The following is a 25698-nucleotide window of genomic DNA, read 5'->3' on the forward strand; positions in this document are numbered from 1 at the left end:
CACTCTTTTGCAATTAAAACTGATTGAGTTATGAAAATTTCAATGTATTTATTATATTTCTGAAAAAAATGCACTATTTTAGATTCCTCCATTGAACTGTCTTGAGAAAAAATAGCCAATCAACACTTGGACTTTCCCCAAGACTATTTCTAAAAAATGAAATTGCAGGTTGCTTTAAAATAATCATATTCAATGCTTTATAACTTGGTCAGGTTTGATCGCAGAAGATTGAAATGTTAGATTGTCAAGATAATTTTACTGAATATGATTTATAGAATCAAAGGGCTGTATAAAATTTAGACTATAATTGTTTAGAAGTGCATTTATTGATTGAAATAAAATATTATTTATTGCATTTAAATCTTTTTGTAGTTACAATTGAATTTTAGGATGAACCAGAGAAATTTGTATTGAGTAATATTTCGAAACATTTCATAAATTATAATAAAAGTATTCTGTGGTGCATGTAAGATTACAGTGCCTATGGATTTGATTTTCTGTAGTCATTTTTAAAAAATATGCTTGGTTTCAGCAAAAAAGTTTTTGTATTTATTGAAGTTTATTTCTTCCATTTCAAATTGCAACTTAAATCTTATGCCATCTGATAGCAAATTAGAGAAATATATAGTACAATGAACAAAATATCATAAGGATCCTATAATATGAGTTATATGACTGTAGAAATATGAATCATAAAAATATTTTGCTGAAAAAGCTGTTAAGAGAGCAAGGTATATAAATATTGAAGTGGAAATTTTAGAGAGCATTAATCCTCGAAAACCACCCTGTTGCCAAATGTGACTAGTATTTAATAAACAGCATGATTTTTATATTCTAGATTTGTTTACTTATATTCTTAAACTTTTTGAGAAATTGGAATGGTAATGAAGTAGTTGTATTGCCTTTCTTTTCCCCTTATACTACTGATAAGATTTTTCAAAGGATAGATTTTAAATAACTTAGTCAATGATGGTAAAAAATATTCAGTGATTCCTGCTAGTATTTTATGTGTATATTTGTATAGAATTTGGCACTTAGTTAATACCAGAATTAATTTTATTCAAACTTGTAGTTTGATAATAAAAAATATTAGGTTTAGCTTCTTACTTTTTCTCTAATGTGGCCTGAAAAGTACTTATAAAGTGCTTATTTTTTAAAAATAAAATTAGTCTATGCACCCTGAATCAAATCCAAATGAAAAGTTAGTGTCAAAGGAAGTTGCAAAGAAAATATCTGAAAAAAATGGTAAATTGCAGATTTATCTGAAAAAATAAGATCCCAGGTTCTCTGAAATTTCTTCCACATCTAAATCTTGTACACTAAATGAAGATACCAATGTGACTAATGCTCAAAAACAAAATCTGAAATACCAAATGAATCATTTCAATGAAACACCTGTAAAAATGCAAAAAGCCAGTAATGTCTCAGAAAAGTGCTGCAAAGGTACATTAAATATTCAAGAAAGGCTTATTTAACTATGCTCGTGAGATATATTTATAATAAACCACTAGTTTCCCCCTCATATTTGTTGTCCCGTTTACATTTAAATTTATATATATATATAACAGATTTAGAGCATGTCATTGTACTATGTCACTTTCATAGCAGTTTTGTCAGTCTTACGATAGTAGCCATTCCAGAATGCTTTAGTTCATAGCTTTATAAAGCTTCATATAAAATTACTAAATATAGTGAGTATGTGCAGGAAGAAATTTACACTTTCCATCCCAGCCATGTTGAATCTTTGTTGTTGCACTCAAGTAAAAAAAAAATTCATCATGCTATACTTCTATATCACCATCAAAATGATGTATTTATCTAAATAAATTGACAATTTGTTAATTTTCTGGTATTGAAAATTGATTCTTTTTTTTTTTTTTTTTTTTTTACTATAGAAGACATTGTACAAATACAGGAATAGATATTAAAATTTAAACAATATATTTTTTAATTTTTTAAAAAACTTTTTCAATAAAAACTATGCATTATTATGAAACAGAAAATATCCTATGTTTTGGTTTACATATGCATATATGTATTAGGCTGCTTATTTTATTTATTTATTAAGGTGCTTAAAAGTACTTAATTTTTGCAGCAATTTCTCATTATGCATTGAATGTTGCTTTACCCTAAACAAAAACTTGCAGCATGAATTCATGTGCTCTTGTGTATGATTCTAAAGACATGTGGAACATGTATGAGAGACACATATAGAAATGGCATTCTTCTGTCTATTCTCCTTTCTGAAACACGAGGACAGAACATCTTTATGGGAAGTATATGGCACAATTTCAATAGAATGTCAACAAAAAATAAAATAGAACTTTGATGATTAAGCTGTAAAACTAATTTTGAATACTGAATATGGTAGGATATTCTGTTATAACTACAAGAGTAGAGCCAATTTACATGTGGGCTAAATAATCATTCTTATTCTGCATGTCATAAAATAAAGGGTTGCCTGCATGATTTATGTAAGTGTGTTGGAAACAATCAAGAGGACTTAAAGTGCACCAATTCTCCTAAAAGAATAGAAACCACGAGAAATTCTTCATGTGAAAAGTTAGAATTATCAATTGAATGGACTTTGACCATATACTTAAATATAAAATCAATATAGCTATCCTCAAATTGTTAAAGCATTAAATTTCTGTTGAGTAATAGTAAATTTTACTGTCTGAAGCATCATCAGTCTGCACAATTTAGGATATCTATTTCTTTTCTCATCGTCTTTTTGTGTTTTTCATTGGGTTTTCTTGTCACAATAATAGTATTTTTAAATCTAAACAATGACATGCACATCTTTATAAACCAGAATCTTTGTGTTCCTTATACAGATCTATTATTTTTGTCCATGAAGTTAAAATTTCATCAATTAAAAACAGCAAAATTTTGGAATTTTTCCAAATTATCTTCCAATAATATTACCTTGCAAAAAGGATTTTTTTTTTTTCCATTTTGAAATTCGAACATTCTCTTTATAATGATGCAAATTTTATTGTATAATAATGTTTTTCATAGTTTTAACTTTTTTTAATGATTTACAAGAATATTTTTCATTGTTGTAATTAAAATTAAACTATTTGTTTCATCAAATCATTCAATTGCATTACTTTTTTCTTATTATTATATATATAGTTAATAAAGATTTTTATATGCATTTAACTCTTAAGTATATTTTTATTTACTTATTCTCATCTCACGCTTGCTAAATGAATTGATTTTCAGTTCATAAATTTCAGATAGTGAAATAGCTTTTTGCATCTGCTACAAATTGATACTTCATATGATGTGATAATGAGTATTGCCTTTGTTTTTTAATTACAGATTTTTGGTTTTGTGGTAATTTCACAATTATTATAATTCAGGCTCCTTTTCTGTTAGACATTTTGTGGAAGAAAAATGAAAATAAGTTTTTATTCTGCACAAAATTTATTTGGAAAATTGACTATGAGATCTTTTAGATTATATTTTGTTTATTTTTCAAAACTTGGTACAGCTGATAGTTTTGAGTTTTTTCTGGCTGTAGCATACCAAATTTAATATGGTTAGGATCCTGTGGCAATTTTGATGAATTTGGCTTTATTTTGCGAAAAAGTTGCTTAGGAAAATAATTCACTTTCACATAAATTTCAATTTCCATTAAATTTTTATTTTTTAGTTTTATTAAAGGACAAAGGTGTGATTTTAAATTACTGTGCATTCCATATAAATATTATGCAGGAGGCATTATAATGAATAATTTTATAAAAATATTCGAATAAATTTTAATGTGATTCCTGTGTTCTTTGAACATGCTTAACGACTTGAAATAGTGTTAAATATTATAAAAGTAATGAAAATTTGCAGTAGTTTATCTTTCACATAATTTAATTTCCAACATGTATCATTCTTTCAGGCATTGGATTATTTTGCTCCTGATGATACTTGTCATACTAGTCAAGGATCACCAGCATTCCAGCCTCCTGAAATTGCAAATGGTGCTGAAAAGTTTTCTGGTTTTAAAGTAGATATTTGGTCTTCAGGGGTAACTTTGTGAGTTTATATATTTTTTTTAAGATTTGTACTTCTATGTGTAAAATTGCATTTTCCATGGAAGTTAAAATAACTTCCATGTGAAAATTGTCATGTGCTCTAAACTGTTTATCGGGCTTCTAATACATAATTTATTTTTCTATGGTTTTTTTTATTTAATATTGCCCTTGCCTTAATATTTGCCCTTGAATATTATTTAGAGATGGCAAGGGATGAAATAGATAAAATTTTATAGTATTTGTAGAACATTGTCAAAAATATTTAAACTAATCACTACCTTTATACTAAACAATAATTTGGAATACTTTTTTGTTAATGATTCCATGCGGATCTAATTATGTTATTTTATTTAATATAAATGTAACTTTCATAAAATTTAGCAGAAATAAAAACCAGTCTGTGAATTCAGAATTTTATTTAAAAAATCTAGTAAATAAATATTTAAAATTTTTATTTGCAAGATATCTTATTTAATAAATTCTCATGTTCTTTAAAATTTTGAATTTGTGATGAACTGTGTCAGTGAGTGGCCACTTCTTGAATTTATTCTCAAACCATAGGATCAGGATTCGCATGGACCTTGGAAACTGCGAATTTTATTTTGATGTACTTTAGCTCCGTAAAAGTACTCAATTCTTTAGGTGCTTGAAAACTAAGTGAAACAACTTTTTGATTTGTGGAATGAAAAAAAAAAAAAAATCTTATCAAAAAATGTTACTCTACGATTTCAGATGGTATTATAACAGTCAGTTTTCAAGAAAATTCGATGAAAGTAAAATTTGATGTTTTTTTCCCATTATGGGATTTTTTGGGGGGAAGGAGGAAGAGTCTGGGAATTTAGACAGATAGAAAAGTACTTTGTTATTTTTCAACAGTTGTTTCTTTTTTCTCAACAATGTTGAATTTTTTTAAAAACGATGCAATTTATCAGTCTAATATTTATATTAGGTATTACCATCTATTTAACTCATCTTTAAATGAAATTACAAAATTTCATTAAAAAAAATTTAATATTTTTTTTCAAATTTAAGCTTTTTTAACAACTGATTCCTGGTATAATTAAGCTATCCTAACATTTGACAGATCATTATATAATCTTTTTTATTTAAATGCAAAAAAAAAAAAAGAAAAAAACTTCTGATTTATCCCATCTCTTCTATCCCTTATCCAGTAATATATTTAGGTGCAAACTTAGAAGCCTGTTTTGAAGAGCTCAACAACTTAAACCAATAAAATGGCTGTTAGGTATTTTCCCCACATTTTGTCTCTTTTCTTAACAATTCAACTGGACTATTTGTTTTTCACTGGGAATTCCAGAAACCGAAAAGAAGTGTTGATATGACAGAGTTGCCAATCTACAATGTTTTCTCTTTGTATAATTGTAGGAAGGAGAAAGGTGGGGGGGGGGCTACAGCTAACAGAATTACTATAGGAGGAAGAAATCTTCAACAGACTCGGCAGCTGGAGATATTATTATGACGTTCATTGTGCCTGCTCTATGTTTACATGCAGAATTGAAAGGTTCTTTAAAGTATGAGGGAGAATTAGTATTAGTATAGTTTTTGTAAGGATGTATTTGTATTTGTTAGTATATATAATATAATATGTAAACATATAATATTTTGAAGCAGAGTCGTGACCAAAGTGAAAAGACACTTTGAATTTTTAACTTCGTTTTATTTCCATCGCGGGAGGCATGATTTTTTGTACAAGCAGAAACGACGAGACAACACAAAACGAAATGAGGAAAAACTAATGAAAATTTTATCCCTGTGAATATATACTGTGAGATTTTAATAGGGATTTCTTACACTCGTCGACCACAGGTAAGAGAATGATTGGGATCTTTTAGAAGAATTTGTTTAAGTCAATATTTTATCCCTGCACATTTTCTTTTCAAACTGCAGCTTAATCTTGCAAGTAAAGATACCCCAACATGCAACATCGCCAAAAACAGCGGTTTGGGAGTCCTTTTGTAGCAATGCAAGTTAATATTATGTGACGAGTGCTCAATGTCGCACAAGCATGCATTAGATGCGTTAAACCGCAGCCTGCAGGACATCCGCGGCAATCGGGTGGTGATGGGCGGCTTGTGGTTTTGCTCACAATGACCTGTTTGGAATTTTAGCGAGCACTTGCGGACTATCAAACCTCCTCCAGCTGTGGGATAAATACAAGGACGCTTTATCAGAAGATGCCGTGCAGAGGTTGGGTGGCACTCACAATGACCTAATCATTAACGGAGCTTAGGTACTGATTGAGGTGCAAGATGCCTATGTCAGTTCTCATACATATACATCAAAATTTCCTCGAAAACAGATGATAAATATTTGTTAATAATCCAAAATGTAAAACGCTAACATAAATACACCGTCTAAATTCTGGCTCTTGCGCCATAAAACGCAACTCAACCAACCAACCAAATTCAACATCTAAAAGCAACGGAATGAAGTGTACACACACACACACACACACGTCATTGCAAAGCAGCTATATGATGTTCAAAACTGACTAAAAGAAATTAGAACCGGTTCAAAGAACTTTTGAGTGCTGTATTTCATACTTTAACGATCAAGTAATCGTTACTCTATAGAATACCTAGTTAAATCATATAATTCAATAATTTTATATACTTTACTGACTTGTCTAGTTATTCATGAAATACCTAGTTATTTTATGAAATAACGAATTTCACGCTTTAACGGTAACATATATAAAGAAAAATGCCTGCTCTAAACATGTTTGAAAAAAAATGGTTGAGTAGAGATCACAAAATGGTGAAAACATAAGAAAAGGATTGCAGATAAAAATAAGTGATCAAATCAAAAAGGGCGAATATTGAAGAGACAATTTTTAAATTGCAGAAATCTACAAACTAACTAGTTGAAAAGGCAGAAGAGAATAGAGACTTTCAGTGTATTGCAGAATCTTATAGATTTAGGAATCGAAGCTTTAACAAGTTAATTTAGAATGTAAATTTAAAAAAAAATTAATAGCACAACACTTTTACCAATTCATTTCTTAAATGTAAATAAAAATTTCTTAATTTGTCACTAGAATTTTTCCATTCTTAGCATTAGTCAAGAGTAAGGTTCAAGATTCTTATGAAATTAACATTTTGTAATGAATTTTGTTTCAACTAATGTGAATGTGTTTGTGAAATTAGCACCTTATAGGAGTTTGTGTGAAATTAGCATTTAATGGTGTCTATAATAAAGGCGCTTGCATTGTGATCTTGAACCCACTTTGAGCTACAAGTTTTAGTTTATTAACTAATGATAAACATGGAAAGTGTCCTTTGTATTCTTCCTTTAAAAATTTAGAAGTAGTAAGCAAGAAAGTAATCACGCTTTTAAGTATAAAAAGGAAAAATATTTTATTTAAATTTGTTTTTTGCATTTTTGAATGTAATTTTATGATCATTGAAAATACTTGCAGATTTCCTTTAATTAGAGATCGAACCCTGATGATTAAAACTTTTGTTTATTTTGCACCTTTCAAGGTTTGCTGCTGCCAAAATCAATCTTCTAAAGATGGTTGTGATGATTTTTTTTTTTTTTTTTTCATGTGGAGACAATGAGAATTGTGAAATTTATTTCAAAATAGGCTTCCAAACTTTTTTAATTAAAAAAAATGAAAAAGATACTAAGATTATGGAGAAAAAGAGGAAGGATTAAAATTGATGTTCATTTTAAAACTTTTTATTTGAAAATCTTACTATTATTTTCTATATCTATATGATAGCATTAAACAAATAGTTATTAACCAGTTTTTAGAAATAGAATCAAATTCTGATGCACTTTTTTAAAATTCATAATTTTATGATTAGAAACAGAGTTAGTCTTATTTTGTAAATTTTGTTTTGAAATACTTTTTTGTTTCTAAAATTTTTCTTCTGAAATTGATGTAATTTTTTTATTATTGTTATTATCTATAAATGATCATAAAAGGACCATATCAAAGTGCCATAATTCAAATAATTTATTAGACATTTATCTTATAAATTATTTGTGCTAATATGTTTGTGTTATTAGTATTCATTAAGTTTTTGGTGTCAAGGCATTTTTTTACCTGGCACCTCCATTAAGGCTGGGAGTTTTTGGCATTTTGTAGTATGAATTGAACTCTGCTTTTTTGGTTGGTGATTTACTCCCCATTATGTGAAGCAACAGATCTGTCAGCACTTTACTTTGAATAATTGCTTTGCGAGTTTTCAATAAAAAGTCTACCTTTCCATTCAGTTATAGTTTTCCTCTAATTTGTTTTACTTTTTAAAATATGAAACGTTTTGCTCTTTGACTTTTTGGAACAATTGTTTTGATAAAAAAATATTTGAAACTTTTTATCTTATCTCTAAAAGAAATTTTTATATATATATATATATATACTTAAAGAAATCCTTATCTTTCGTCTCTTTTTTTTTTAGTTAGCCTTTAAAATATCTATAAAAAACTTGATGAATTTAGATAATATGCAACATATTATGTAAAAAAAATTATGTCAAAACAGTTCTGTAAAAGACAAGATCACTTGTACTTAAAGTTTCATTCAAATGTGGTCAAAATTGTGGAAATCTTTCAGAAAAAAGAATTTTTGAAATTTGATGGTTCAAAACAGTAATTTTCTTAGGACATATACTATAACATTATACGTCATTTTTAAGGTAATTTAAACTAGAATTTATTCAATTTTTATAATGAGAATTTAAACTTGATCAGCAGTTATCAAAAAGAAAAATGAAACAAAGAAATAATGGCGTTTACAAAAAAATCTCATTTATGGCAGTTAATAATATTTAGTAACCTTTAGCATCAATTACATATGTGCAATATCATCCTAAAGAATTCACCAATTCTTTTAATTTCTCAACTGCTATAATGTAATACCACAAATGAATTATTGCTTCAACCAGTTTTTAGTTATATTGCTGGTTTTCATCTGCGTCCCAATTTTCTTTCGTAAGCCCCATAGATTTTTGGTTGGGTTAAGGTCTGGGATAGTTCCCAGATTAGTAAAAATGTTTGTCTTGAAATTGGTTTTTTATTGCTAACATAAAATGGAACTGAATTCTGTTGAAATATAAATTCTTCAATACCTGGGGAAAGATCACAGGCAGAAGGCAACAATTTCGGAAAACAAGTACTTCATTTATATGCTTACAAGTGCTTCATTTCCATTAATCACACATTTTACTGTCATACAATCCCAGATAACATTAACTGGCTGTTTAATAATAGTTAAAATGTAATCAGGTTGGCTATCTTCACCTATTTTTCTTATGTATTTTATGTCATACTACCAAGTAGTGAGATTTTGACCTAATCGCGTTTAATTGCTCTCTCATTGTTTTATTATCCAGTTATTGTGGTATTTTTCCCAGTTTAAACTTATTTTGGATTTAAAATAGCTTTTTTTGAGGAATTTTTGCATTTGGACTAGAATCCTGCAGTCTGAGTCAAATGGTCTTCACACTCAAATTCACATTGCATTCTGCCATTTCACTTTGTTTACTCCCATATAATTTTCTTCTGTCACATAGACACAGTCTTTTAATTATTCTATCTAAACTTCCGACTTCTACTACTTTTTTCTTCTAATGATTAAATTTTCTTCTTGAAGATCTAAACACTCATGGTCTTTGGTTACACTCAAATGGAGAAAAACTATCTTACCAACTAAAAAGCATGCTTCTTTCTTATAATTATTTAGCTATAACTTAAAAAACAATTTAATTCATTACATTCTTAGTTAAATTATCTTTAAAATTTTATATTGCTTTAAGGTATTACTGCAGGTGCTATTACTGATATGATGAACCATCAAATCTCTGAAATTCACTTTTTATTAAAGGTTTCCAAAGTTTTTGGCTGTTATTGTCATACTGAAATAAGAAAATCTTTTAAAACGAAATTTGAATAAATATCGTCTTCAGATAAAATTTGAGAACATGTGTCTTCTGCTTTCAGTGTTAAGACTTTTACTTTAGTTTATATTCACTATCACTTTTTTAATAAAAATTATTTAGCTTATTGATTTTTTAAGGTAAATTTCTGTAAATAAAATATTATTTGGAACTTTCAGTAAAAATATTTAGACAACGTAAATATTTTTTTAAAAAAATAGATCCCATATTAAGTTTCCAAAAATTTATGCATGGCTATTTTATTCTGAGTCATTGAAATAAAAAAAAAAAATGGGATAAATATGAAGTGGATATATTTTGTTCAGAATCGAAAGTTCAGGCAGCCTTTGATGTCTCTATAAAATCCTGGGAATTCGAGATGAGTTTCTTCAACTGTAACAGAATTCATTTTGCATTTGTGAGAAAATTGCTGTATGAAATGGCTAGAATTATAATTCTGTAGTTAGTCTTTTATAATATGTGTATTAGAAAATGTGCTTGATGTTTTATTGGGGAAAGAGGGGGTCGGTATCCGCATTTGCCGTTTACTATTAAGATAGCTATAAAATCTTTCCTATTTAATGCATGTAAATTGAACTGTGTTGCCATGGCACCGAGAGAACCAAGGAATACGATGAATTTAATATGTGTATTAGAAAATGTGCTTGATGTTTTATTGGGGAAAGAGGGGGTCGGTATCCGCATTTGCCGTTTACTATTAAGATAACTATAAAATCTTTCCTATTTAATGCATGTAAATTGAACTGTGTTGCCATGGCACCGAGAGAACCAAGGAATACGGTGAATTTAAAAATCATCTAAAAGGGAGGGGGGGTTGAGCAGTACTATTTCCTGTACCACTTTACCTAATAAAAGGAGTACAGGAAATTTTGTTTTTCACTTTCTCCATCTAAAAAAAAAAAATGCTGATATCTAAACATCTAAAATATCGTTGTCAATAATTCCAAAAACAAAACAGCATTCGCGGTGTGTAATTGCGGAACTCGCAATTTTTTTTCTGTATACAGTCCAATTTCATTTTGAGAGGCAGTTCTTTTTCCACGGGATTCCCGAATTGCAGCTAAATGAACATGCGCGAGACAGCTGAAATTGCGTGAGAGTATAGATTAAATCGACATCAAAAAATAACTTAATAAAATGAATTTAGTATTTTAATATGATAGATTTGAAACACTTTCTCTTTATTTTAATAAGCATTTATTTAATGGTTTAAAGACAGACAGAATTTTTGATTCGAAAAGAATGTTGGAAAGAATTATTTTTAATGATTTACTTTATACATCAGCTAGGTAATATTTTTCTTTCTAAGAATTATTTTCATTTTCTAAAAATTATTCAAAGTGCTATTTTTTTTAAAAAGCTTTTGTAGTAAGAAGAAGGTTTTTATCATGTTCCCCGCCCCCTTGTTGTTAATATAATATACCTTTCAGATTTTTGGGGGAAAAAATAAAATGTTTACACTGTTTTTTCTAGCTTGAGGTTTAAAAGGAGTATAAAATGTTTATTCAATAGTGCTTTGTTGATAATAAAATTTATAAATAAGTTGATTAATGAGCTCGTTTCCTATTTTTTAATTGATCACATTGCTTTTAAAATACTTAAATACAGGGAAAAAACGTGCATAATAAGGGCAGTTTTTATCATTCCCACATAATACGAAATTTTAATTATTAGTAACTATTAGATCTGATCCGTTTAGAGAGAGACTTAGGGCAGAAAGAAATCATTATCGCTTTATTCGTTTTCATTATCAAAAAAAAAAGTTATAATAATAGCATGAAAGATAAAAGCCAGCAAAGGTTTTATAAATATTTTTTTTTAAAATCTTTTTCAGATATTTATGTAATGTTATTTTCTGGCAAAGGAAAGTACACGTGGAGTTCTTTAAAATTATTTCTTTTATGATTCCAGAAAGAGTTCTGTTTTTAGCCATTATTAAGATTTCTTTGTTAGCACTATAGCCAGCTAGCATCGCACATCCATATGCAGGCAGAAAGTGGGCCGGGGAGACAGTGAGAAAGCATTAAGAATCTATATAGCTTTAAAAGAGGATTTGGATGAAACAGCAATCTGGTTTCGGTGCATATTAGACTCATTGTGGGAAAATAAAAGTCTGTGCAGCTCAGAAATTATTTCTAGAATGTGGATAATTTGAAATCATTACCCATTGCTTTTACAAAGTGAATTATATTCTTTATAAAAAAAAATGATGTTAAAGGTTTGTTGAGAAATTTATGAACTGAATAACCATTTTTAGATAAGCATTCGTAAAATTGAAAACAAATTATAGTTATATATATATATACACCATAATTTTTGAAGCAGAATCGTGGCCGAAGACAGGGAAGACACTCGGAATTTTTAACTTCGTTTTATTTCATCCCGGAGGGTCATGATTTATATACAAGTAGCACGGACAAAACACGTCCGCTCACAGCGCGGCAGACGAGAGCGTAAAAATAGGCAAGAGAGAGAGAATATTTCCACAGTTCTTATATACTGTATGACTTTTATAGGTATTTCCTACATGTGTCGGATTTAGATAAGGGAATTATAGGGATCTTTTAAAAGAATTTGTTCAGTCAGCAATTTTTTATCCCATCATATGGTGCGTGGGAACCGCTAACGAAAGTATTTTTACAGAGCTTTCTGTTGTATTAATTAAATAGAAAAGTGGAATGTGATCAGAAAATTAGAGAATATTTTAGAATGAAGTTAATATGTGCTGAATTGAGCTAAATTAGGAAATTAATTCAGTTTAAATTACATTTTAAAATATCATTACATATATAATATCAATCGAACTTCTCTAGAAAAGACATTGAATATGTGGCTTCATATTGTCAAAATTGTTAAAGCGCCTGGAAACAGCCTTACAGCTTTGTTATTGGGTTAAGTAATTACTCAATTTTAAAATGTATCTTTAAGATGTACTATTATTTTTAGCTAATGCATTTTCAGAATCTCAAAATTCTCAAACTAAAAAAGTCTGCTTCTTATTCCTTTTGTGTATTTAAAGGGGTGACGTTTTTTACCAATGCTCATTTTTTATATATATATTTTTCTCAGAAAAATCAACTTTATGTAACCGAAATAAATATCTCTGGCTAATTTATATGTGCAGGTAAAATGCCCTAATAAACTGTCCAACGATTTGTTATTTTTTTTTTATTTCATTCAATAAAAATTGATTTTAAAATTAGTTATACTAATGAATATCCAATGTAGTATTTAAAGTTTTTAAGGTATTTCCTTTTTGTTAAATGGGATCTACAAAAACTGACATCTAATACCTATTTTCAAGAGATCTGTTATTGCCATATAAATATTAGAATCAGCACTTGTTTTTGGTTACATCTAACATCTGGACATACTCAAATATGGTAGGATTTTTTGTTTGTTTGTTACTATGAAATGATTATCAGCTCTTCTTTTTCTTTATTTTTTAGATATGCTTAGTACATCATCTTTTTAACACATCTGTTTTTTAGATTCAATATTACAACTGGAAAGTATCCCTTTGAAGGGGACAGCATTTACAAATTGTATGAAAACATAGCTGAATGTGATGTGATCATTCCAAAAGAATTAGAATCATCCCTACAAGATTTGCTTCAAGGTTAGATTGCTTTATTCATTTGCACTGAAATATGTGTCTTTTTTTCCCTTAAGAATTATGTTCTTAATTTTTTTTTCACTGAAGTGGTTTTCTTGAGTTATTGCTAAATTATATTGCATTCAATATTCTGATGTATCCTTAATAAAATTCCTTAAATACAAGGATAAGTAACTTAAATTTTTATCACTTCTTGTAACTATGTTTGATCTTTTTTTTTTAAAAAAAAATGTAGAAAATAGTTTAAACCATTTAGTAAGTTATTGTTAAACTTGTATCTCTTTTTAGAGTTACTTTTTTTAGTATTGTCATTAGGTATAGCTAAATGTGCATATCAATTGTATCCTTACCTCTTTAAAATATTTTTAATCATAAATTTCAAAAATATTTAATGTATGCAGATTTTTGCTTGACACTTCCTTATGAAAGATAAAATAGCCCTAGTGTTGCTTTAGCCAGGACATTAATATAACTAAACCAAACCAAACCATCCTTGTGAAAGATCTATTTTTGACTTCCTGTTTTTAATTAGAAATCGCCAAGCAGATAGTCAAATTTAAGTTTCAGTTTATTATCAAATAATAAACAGGGGAGTTGCAACTGAAAGAGTTTCCCAATAAAGTGTCTTCTTATTGGAGAAAGGAGTGGGGGGGGGGATCTTAAACAATGTCTCTATAAATAACAGAAATTTCCGAAAAATTTTATTATTAAATATAAATGCTAAAATTCCATTATATTTTCAATACTTATAAATATTTCAGAATAGTTTTTAGTAAAATTTATTTATTTTTATAAATTCAGTGTGCATGATATGAGGATTTATAATATAGCATTCACTGCTAATAGCTCATTAGGTGAGGATTTAATTATATGAATAATAATGTTTTGCTATTAAATTTTATTTTTGGATTTAAAGTAATAATAAGTTTCAATATGCTTTGAATGTTTTCCCTTATTTATCTTTGCAATTATGTTAAATATCTATATTTTAGGTATGTTACAAAAGGAACCTGCATCCAGAATGAGTCTTAATGAAGTTAAAATTCATAAGTAAGTATTTTTAGGTATTAGTAATTTTAAAACATAGAAATTCATGTGCAATAAGAAATGCAATTATGTACAAAATTATACATGCTATCAATGAATGCCAAAACAAGATAATACTAAATACCCAGCTGGACTCTAACTTTTCGCAATGGGGTGTACCCAAAATTAGGAAATGAAATGGATTATTTGATATTTGAAATATCCTTGGAAAGTTCATTGATGTACTTGGGACTGAACCGAGAAAATTAGTTACAGTAATTATGCTTTGAAAAGTATATGTAAGGCATACATTTATATAAAATTGAATTTATCTGTTGAATAGAATCTGTTGTGCAGCAAAATGTTTTGTTTTTATAGAAATCAAATAAAACCCCATAACATGAGTTTTGGAGTTTTTTCTGAAGCTCTCGCTAATGAATTTTGTATGCATATAGAAGATAAATTGCAACCTGAGTTCTAGATATTTTTGCCATATAAAGTATTTTTAAAATATTTGTTTGTGTTAAAACAGTCTTCACAGAAGCATGGTCATTTTAACAGCATTGGGAAAAACAGTTTCTAATAATTCTAAGTCTATTTGTAATGTTCTGAAGTAGTTAAATGTAATTTTGAATTATGTGGTGTGTGAGGTTAGTCTATTTGATTTCTATTTAGAGGCGAAATGATGTAAAGAAGTGGGGTGATAAACTTTTAATATATGAGAGTTTGTATTAGCTTAATTCCCCTAGCGCAAGGCCCGCGAAATCTTCTCCTTTCATAACGGGCAATACCAAGATAGCCCAAGAGAAGAAAAGTCGCTTATAAGTGTCAGACCCTAGATTTTCTTGTTGCCACTTTTTTTATTGCGTCAGGTGTCCATCTGCAAGTATATTGAGTGGGAGTGTCTGTAATCAGTGGAAGATCAGTAATTCATTGACTGTCAGTCAAACTTATCTTCCTCTCATGATACGTTAAGTAGCATATTCTGAGCCATTACTATTTAGATTTAGAGCAAATGCGTATCCAAAATAAGTTTTAATTAGGGGCATAAATTCGAATGCATGAAAACATAACTTGTATTTCGCATGTACATATCATAATTAGCCTGCTATATTGAATATTATTATTTAAAGCTTTCAATCATTCTTTTTAGTTTATTGAATATGATTTTATTTTACTCGATATTTGTTTTTGTTGCATTTTTATGTGTCAAATGACAAGAATAAAATCGTCTTTTGTCTCTAAACTTTAGAGCATTAATTATAGTTAATTACAGGTAAGGAGCATATATATTCTTTACGAAAATTCCAAAACTGTTGGAGTCAAAAATGAATTTTTTTTCTTGCATGTAAATAAGCACAAACAGTGCAATGTATATTGAGGATAATTTGTATAAGTAAAATTAAATTTTCATTTGTTTGTTTGCACCTTATACAATTTCACACTTCTGGGTGGATTCAATGAAATTTGGCACACATATTGTGTAGCACTTAGGAGGATTGATTAATTTGCAATAATTATACTTGTATCAAAACAAAAATTATCAACTTTTTCACTGATAAGCAACTTATCCTGACAATACCTTCGTGTAGCAAAGTTAATTAGCATCCCTACTTTTCAGAAAACCTGCAGAAGGAGAAAACATTCTCCATGTCGAAACTGGGACATTTTTAATAGCAAACCTGCTCTTTAGGCGGGCCAATTTTGTTAAGCATATTTTTCTGAATATTTGCAGACATGAGAGTTGGAATTATTAGGAGTCATTTTAAACCAACAATTCAATAACAACTGACTTCGAATTATAGTTTTTCCCTCTTTAATATTTAGTATCAGAAATAGGCTTGACTCATCAAAAATTAAAGACAAGTTTTATCAGTGATAGCAAGCTTCACCTTTGTATGTTATGCCATTTTTCAAAATAATTAACTGTATCTTTGCTCTAATTATTTCATTGTTTTTTATTTTTAAATTTTGCAGTGCATGCTAATAAAAGAATAATTTGTTGAATATGAATTAATTCGTAATATTTAGGATTTTTTTTATTTATCTTACAATCAATTGTTAATTTTCATATAGTTTTTGAAATAATATTTCTATGTTTGTCCTGCTTCCCTTCATTTGTGCAGCAAAACATGTCATAGTTTAGTAGTTTAAGAATCGTACGATAACATGCTTTTTAAAGTATTTACTAAATATTTTTGTTTTATTTTTGATGTTATGGAGCATGTTATATACTTTCACATACATAGAATAATCTTAACTAGTATTTTTCTTTCATTTGATTTAATGATTTATTTCATTTTGTAAAAACAAAAAATTTGGCTTTTCATATTCAAAGTAATAATTTTAAGGAATTCATAATTATTTGAAAAATCCTAAACCTTTGTGAACACTTTTAAAAGTATATTAATGATGTTGATTTTATTTATAAACAACAGAAATAATTAGGCCTTTCTTTTAGTGTTGAAAGAAATTAATGGTATATAAAAAATTGTAGCAACAGTTTCACCTGTATATCTATACTTAAAGTGTGTGTGTGTGTGTGTGTGTGTGTGTGTGTGTGTGTGTGTGTGTGTGTGTGTGTTGGCACTCAACAGGACAGGCCGTCTGACCTACAGCTACCAAATTTGGTAAATGTATACCATGGAAGTCAGGAATGTGCATCTGGGGGTCCCTTTTTTTGAATTTTTAATTATTAATTAAAAACTAACTTTCCCGCCAAAAAAATCTTTTCATTTTCCCCACCGCCAAATGAATAAGGTTTCAGTTTTTTCCCCCACGTTAATGAGGCTAGGGTTAAGATTTTTCGACCGATTACTTCAAACGATTCTGTTAATTTTCTTAATGTTTGATGCATTTAAAATTAAACATTGTTAATTAATCGATCTTTCAGATTCATTCTTAAGTACTTTTGAATTAAAATAAAACAGTATAAAGGAAACTAAAAATTTCTAATCAGCATAGCGTTACTCCAGCTGGCTTAAAAAAATTCACACGTTTGCATTACCATAACTGACGTTGAAAATTCACGCATGCGCATTGTGTTCTGATTGTTGACAACTCTATTTTCAACGAATGCGGACGATTAAAATTATTTTTGGTTAGTTGTATGCTCTTATAATTAAATTGTATTTATGTTAGTTATATATCTTTTGTGTATGCTTATAATTTTAAATACATCGTTTTTTAAGTAGTTTTTTAAACCTGTTTTCGACCGATTATTTTAAACGATTCTGTTTATTTTCTTAGTGTTTGATGCATTTAAAATTAAACATTGTTAATTAATCGATCTGCTCATGATAAATCTGAGGGAAAAAAATTTGACAAATTCTTGAGATATTACATAAATTAAGAAATATATTCTTTAGTGCCCATAAGGTTTAAATGCTCAGTGACTCTGTTTTCAGTAATCATGTTATTAAAAAAATGCTTTGTGTCAGTAAAAAATATTATTATATTAATTGCATATTATCATTTCCACTTTAATTTAAAGCATAAATTTTACAGGGAGCTAACAGAAAATTAGAGATACGTATTACGTTATGACTGAAGGCGTTTATAATATTATGAGTGAATTATATTACTATCAATATTTGCAGATTTAAAATATTTTGATGAAGAAGCTGTTAAAGTAGGAATTACATAAAATATTTAATTATTAAAATTTTAACAAGCATTAATATTGGTGAACCAGCTGGTCGCCAAAGGCGGCTAGTATGTTATATAAATTTAGCATCGGTGAGAAATTGACTATATTTAAGGTCAATTACAGACTAACTGTACTTTATAACAAAAGGATAGATGTGTTGTCTGAATGCAAATAGAGATTCAGCATGTCTTCGTTTCAAAGTGTTGAGAAATAATTTGTTTATGTTTAAATTTTACGTCATTTCGAGAAAAATGCTCTTATTTGTAGCAACTATTTATTTTAAATGGGTAGTGTTTTCAATATTTCCTCTTTACAAATTATCAGATATCAGAATAAGCAACATAATTGAGGTTTCCTACTTTGATATATACACAGTTTTTAAAAAGATGTGAAAAGTAAATGTCATAAAATATTAATAAATACTGAATTACAAGAAAAGGGTCTTTGTTGCATTCTTCATCTATTTAATATTATTCCTGATATTATAAAATTTAGCTAGGAAACGGGTACTGTGACCTCATTCTTGCAGTAAGTCTTCTTTTAAACTATTAGAAGGTCTTTATTTTGGATTTGAATTTATATATCTTTATTTTTATGCAGAATTCCAATGGATTTCTTTTAAATATCTGCTTTGTTGCTACTGATATTACAAAGTAATATTTTTGCTTCTGAAATGTTTAGCTTCTTGAGTATTCTATTTATATTTTCTGTAAGACTATCCATGTCATTGACTGATTTTACAAAATGAAAAGACTTTCTTTTTATAAGAATATACAAATATTTTAATATTATGTAGCTTGTGCTCATTTCATACCAAAAAAGACAAGATTGGGTGCTTTACAGTGGTATAATTAGGAAGGGCAGATAGAGTATGTAGAGATGCATAATCCACGATTTTTTGAATAACAAATAATATTGCTATTGTTATTTTTAAATATGCGTTCCAAATATCTGTTACTTCAATCATATTATTAATTAAAAATTATTACTTAATATTAAATATAAAATTTATTAATTGTAATTAATACTTAATTTACTAATTTAATTAACGTGTGATTGAATTAATTTATCTGTTTCAACTTACTTCTTAATTTTTTTTTCTCAAAACTATTTATTTAATTTATTTATTAGAGTGAACCATTTTCTGGAAAAGATGAGTTAAAAATATATGTCATTCTTCAAAATGTTTACTTTAGTCCTATATTCTACCAATAGATGGCGCCAGCAGTAAACAGAGTACATGTAATCAAAGTCAATCATGTCACGAGCAATTTAAAATGATCTGTATGGAATAGCGCATCATCAAATACGAATATCGGTCACTCCCGTAAAGTGGAGCGGTGACTTCGCACTTTCCAGTGAAGCCTCGCACTTTCCGGTGAAATCACCGCTCCGATAAATTTCAGTGATATGCAATTCAATGATACGATACGATAATTCCAATAACCGGTCCGTTCACTTTTCAATCCAATCACAGATTTCTTTCGAGAGCTTCCATTGGACAGTTCGTATCGATTCTTACTTTCCAGTAAAGTCACCTCTCCGACAAATTTCAGTGATATCGTATCGATTGTTACTTTCTATCGTGATCCAAAACCTGTAATCGAAATATCATCAGTAAGATCGTATTAAGGATTTGAATCACACCCCTCTTTGAAAAGTATTGATCACTTGTATTTGTGACTTTTTGGTATTGGTTACGTAATAACCGCTCTGAAAATATTCGTCATCCCTAAGAGTATGTGCTGTGGGTGTCATTACTCTAGGGTGCAAAATTGAGAAATCAGTTAATTGCATTTCGGAGAAAAGTACTTTTTTTTTAATTTTCCATATTCATAAAAGTTCCAGTCGTATGAGCGATAACATGCAAAATATGGTCTCTTTCACAATCTGGGAACTAATTCAAATTAGGTTTTCCAGAATAACAAATTGAAATTTTAAACAGATTTTATGTAGCACTGACTGCATAAATTAGAAAAAGTATGTCATCTGTAAGGGAGACCTCATTTTGATTTCCTGTAAACTGTTTTTTTAGTAACAGGAAAAGAAATTATTTCTACAAAAGTCGAAATCAGAAAACTCGCAAAATCCCTGATTTCTACACCAAGAAATTTTTTTATGTGCATACTTACGGGGGGAGGAAGGCCCCTTCATCCACCAAATAAATTCAGGCATTTCTGCTGGATTTGTTTGGCAGACGATTCCACTTCAACAATATGTTTCCAATAGTTGATCTTCAGTAAACGTTGTGTGTAACTTCTTCGTCTGCGAAAACTGCCTATTCTAGTGGTGCTTTATGAAGTAGTTCCTTTTCTTTTCTATGACACATTTCCGCGGAATCACGAATGTCGGCGTTTTCAGAATCAAATTTTATTGTTCTTGAGATCAATTAATTTACTTTTCTATAATAATTCTACAATTTTTTAATATCTCAAACACTTTTTGTATAAATTTATTCGTTTTATTATCCAATTAATCATACTTAGTAGGACTGCGAATTAATTTTGAGAAATTTTTTTATGTTGTAAATTCAAGGTTTTATTCTGAAAGATTTTGCACATTATTACTTTTCAAAATACTGTCCGTCACTAACCACTGTCTTTTTTCCCATTTTTCTGGCATCATATGGATTCCCTGTCTTAAAAACATTTTATTTTTTCCTCAGTGTTCCCACGCCACCGGGAAAACCGGAAAAACACAGGGAATTTAAAAATCGATAGAAAAAATAGGGAAAATGCAGGGAAATTCGAAATTTTTCATAAAAACCGGGCAAGTACAGGGAATTTTAAGTTTCTTAGTTATTGTTTTCCCGTCTAGTAAATGCTGATCTCTAACGATTGCACGAATAAAAGATTGTAATCGCAGATCAAAAAATGAAGCAGTACCGTTCTCGATTGTGTAATGCGGACACTCGGCCCTTTTTTTCTGTAAAGATCAGTTCATTTTCGATTTGCGAGACAGTTACTCCTTTTCCATTCGATTCCCGAATTGCAGCTAATGAGTAGTGCTTGAGACTTCTGTAATTGCGTAAAAGAACAGAATACATTTCTCCTGCGGAAATAGAGATATTCAGTCTGCGGAAGCAGCGCCGTGGTGTTTATTCTAACATACTTAAGTTTATTGAATGGTTTGTTTATTGTTTGAGAAACTGTGAGTTTATCCAAAATGGATTAGAAAATTTATTTGAAACATTGAGCGGCTCAAAATCCATATTTAATACGAATTAACAGATTTTTTTAAAAATCCTGATTTTTGCTGAATGGGTTTAAGAAGCTCTGCAAAATCCATTTATTGCTTACTTTTCGCTTTGTAAGAAGATTATAAGCCTAATTAATATCATGCCAAAAGATGAAAATATACAGTTCTTCATGACAGTTCAAAAGAATCATCATTAATGTTAGTATTTAGAAAGAATACAGAAGATTGCACGTCAGATTTAATGTCCGAAAATAAGCCGATTTTGAACTTTTTAAATTCAAAAACAATCTTTTAAATCGGAACTTTTATGAGTATTAAAACTTTTTGCGTTACATTCGTCCTTTTTGCATTCAATGATATGTCGGAAATATTTTTTATGTTCACTAATAGTGAAAAAACTAAAAAATGTACATTAGGCCCTACAAAAATGTACTTTATTTGTTACGGATTAGCTTCATCAAACTGATGGCTGAAAAATCTGCAGATGTTGCATAAATTGATGCTCAAACACATGAAATGTATACAAAAGGAATAAATAAAAAAAGTAATCTTGCTTTGTAACAATTTTTTGTTAAGTAATCATTAAATTATTTGTATTATTACAAAAATGTTTCGTGTTTTATTTCACCCAAGTCCTCGTTTTTTTTTTTTTTTTTTTACAATTAAAGAGTGTGTGAGGTAATATCCCCCCCCCCCCTTAATATATAAATTTTGTCTTACTAAAATTTAGATAATAAATAAAGACAAAAATGTGGTTTTGTTTGGTTTTTTGTATGTAAATATGAATTTTTTTTTTTTTAATGTGCTGTTATTTCGAATAATGATAAATTGTTGCTTCCTTTCCTTGCTTTTTTCCATTTCTTTCTTCTTCTGTATTGTAACTTGCATTAGTGAGTGCTATTTGCGCATTTCCTCATATTTTGAATATACATACAGGGATAACACAGGTGTTTTTTCAGTTTGGAATAACAACCCTATTGTTACTATTCACCAATCGATCCAATTTTTGATATCTTCATGATATTAGAAACGCTGTTTAAAAAGTTATAAAATATCATAATGTACAACTTTAAGATGGTAATTATTTTGGAATGTTATTAGAATAATGCCCTAAAATTAATTCTAACGGTACTTGATTTTAGCTTGAATAAGTTCAATTTAATAACACAGTAATATGTTGTTATACTAGATGGGGTTGTTATTATTATTTTCATAAAATGTGTTAAGCATTCAAAACAAATATCTTTTCATTATGTTTATTTAGAATGGCAATGTGTGCATTATCAATAGAATAACAAAAACTAGTATAAGTTATTCTGATGGGCAGTCATAATAATTATTGTCTGAATTAAGTTATGAGAAATAAATAATTTGTGGAACTTAACGCTGTGTTCATGAGACTTAGTGGCCATTTTATTGCCGATCTACATTTTGAAGAGGATCATTGATAGATTACCAATTAGGCAGCCGTCTAGGGCCGCTTACAGATAGATTTGATAAATTAGTCTAGTTGTTAAATACATGAATTTTTAAAAATGCAATATTTTTCATTATAAACTACTAGCCGCCTTTGGCGACCAGCCGGTTCGCCAATCTTAATACTCGTTAAAATTTTAATAATTAAATATTTTATATAATTCCTACTTTAATAGCTTCATCAAAATATTTTAAAACTTCAAATTTTGATAGTCATATAATTCTCTCATAATATTATAAACGCCTTCAGTCATAACATAATATGTATCTCTCTAATTTTCTGTTAGCTCCCGTAGAATTTATGCTTTAAATTAAAGTGGAAATGATTACTCTGCAATTAATATAATAATATTTTTTACTGAAACAAAGCATTTTTTTTAATAATATGATTACTGAAAACAGAGTCACTGAGCATTTAATCCTTATGGGAACTAAAGAATATCTTTCTTAATTTATGTAATATTTCAAGAATTTGTCAACAAAGTTTTCTCAGATTTATCATGAGCAGATCGATTAATTAACAATGTTTAATTTTAAATGCATCAAACACTAGGAAAATAAACAGAATCGTTTAAAATAATCGGTCGAAAACAGGTTTAAAAAAACTACTTAAAAAACGATGTACTTAAAACTATAAGCATATACAAAAAATAAATAACATAAATACAATTTAATTACAATAGCATACAACTAACCTTTAAAAATAATTTAAATCAAGTCCGCATCCGTTGTCAACAATCAGAATACAATGCGCATGCGTGAATTTTCAACGCCAATTACGGTAACGTAAATGCGTGGATTTTTCTACGCCAGTTGGGGTAACGCTATGTGGATTAGAAGTTTTTAATTTCCTTTATTCTGTTTTATTTTAATTCAAAAGTACTTCAGAATGAGTCAGAAAGATCGATGAATCAACAATGTTTAATTTTAAATGCATCAAACATTAAGAAAATAAACAGAATCGTTTGAAATAATCGGCCGAAAAATCTTATCCCTAGACTCATTAATGTGGGGGGAAAAAACTGAAACCTTTAGCGGTGGCTAAAATGAAGATTTTTTTGGCGGGAAAGTTAGTTTTTAATTAATAATTAAAATTCTTCAGGGGTGTTTGTGCTCCGGGGAAACCCCGGAATTTCCGGGGATCGTCGTTCAAAAGGAAGTAGGAATAATAATGAATTATTTATTTTGATCTGGGTAATTTTGTTGGCTTTTAAAGCAGAAAACGCAAGGTCAGTGTGTGTGGTGAAAACTTTTCCTTTCTTTCTCCAAAGGCAGTGATAATGCGTGAAAAGGGGGAAAAAACTTCTTTTTTGTTCTTTCCTTATTGCGAGTTATGACTCATTCCCCCGGTTCTCGGACATTCTCTTCTGGATTCTTTTCGGCAAGTAGGCGCGGCAGGAAAAAAAGGGGGAGACTTCGTTCGACCAGATGTGCGATAACGTGACTCTGGGTTCAAAGGTCTTATCTCTACTGGCGTGGCGCCAATAAGTAGAGAAGGGGTATTTTTCGCCGTATTAGCTATTTGTCATTGATCGCTTCGGAACTTTTTTTTCTCCGCTGTGTAAAATTTTCGTTTCATTTATTGATGCACGTGTAAATTTTTCGTTTCGCTTATTGAAATATTTTTTTATTTATGTACGCAAGAGAATTTCATTTAGAAATTTCAGCATATGAAACAGAAATTACCCCTTAAAAATTCATATCTAATTAGTTTTACAGCATTAGATCCAGAGCTAAGAGGTAAAACCAGTACAATATTAGCTTTTGAAAAATTATCATCTTTTATGTCCCATATTTTTAGTGATAATGAAAAGTCAAAAGTAGAAGCTGAAATAAGGTTATACCAGAGTGATATTGATATCACCAAAGAAATGCTCTACACATCTGATGAAAGTGGAAATCAAGTCAAGTGTACAATTGATAAATATTGGTCTAAAGTTTTTAATTTAAAAGATGATTTCACAAATGATTATAAGTATCCTACATTGGCTAAATTGGTCAAAGCCTGCCTTAGCTGCTTCCATGGCCCATTAGTGGAAAGTGCATTCAACTTAATGGATACACTTGTCACTGACTATAGAACCTCTCTTAAGATTGATTCCCTAGATGCAGTGCAGACTATTAAATATGATTTAATGGCTTCTAAAGAAACCTCATGTGAAAAATATGGCTCAAAAAATCCAATGACTGATCCAATTCACAAAGATCTCTTACTGAATATGAACAGAAGTTGGAAAACATATCAAGAGGACTTAAAAACATGTATTTCAGATGAGTCACCTATAAAAGTCTCTGAAAAACCTTCTACATTAGCAGAAAAGCAAACTGCTTCTACCTCTGCATGTGCAGTTCTCGAGGAAATTTCTTCAACTGTAAATGAGGAAAATAAAAGTCAACCTTCCTGCAATTATGAAGTTCACCACAAAAGAAAGACAAGCCCACAAACATCAGAAAATAAAAAAAAAAGCAGCAGAAATTAGATAATTTTTTTTAAAAGAATTAATTCAGGTAATTTAAAATATTTGCATAAAATGTAGTAGTTTATATGTTTGAAAATTTATGGTTATTAATTTTGCAAAAAAAGTAATTCATTGAACTTTTATAATTAGGTCATTCAATACTTCATAATTGTAATTTTTCATTTCTCCCCCCCCCCTTCTCGAAACTCCAAAATGCCGGTAGTAAGTCCGTAAAAGTTTCAGGGGATTTTTTGGGGTCCCACAAACACCCCTGATTCTTATTAAAAATTTTTAAAAAGGGGCCCCAGGTGCACAT

General features: G+C 29.1%; 1 protein-coding gene across 1 annotated transcript in view; it reads left to right on the forward strand.

Annotated features, from left to right (window-relative positions):
• LOC129958932 (serine/threonine-protein kinase STK11-like) overlaps positions 1 to 25698 on the forward strand; it is a 60128-nt gene that overhangs the window by 25985 nt on the left and 8445 nt on the right. Inside the window, exons 4-6 of the mRNA XM_056071677.1 lie at positions 3899 to 4035; positions 13450 to 13577; positions 14567 to 14624. Of these exons, the coding sequence (XP_055927652.1) occupies positions 3899 to 4035; positions 13450 to 13577; positions 14567 to 14624 (323 nt within the window). The remainder of the gene's footprint in view (positions 1 to 3898; positions 4036 to 13449; positions 13578 to 14566; positions 14625 to 25698) is intronic.

This window comes from Argiope bruennichi, chromosome X1, assembly GCF_947563725.1.
Source record: "Argiope bruennichi chromosome X1, qqArgBrue1.1, whole genome shotgun sequence".
NCBI classification, from domain to species: Eukaryota; Metazoa; Arthropoda; class Arachnida; order Araneae; family Araneidae; genus Argiope; species Argiope bruennichi.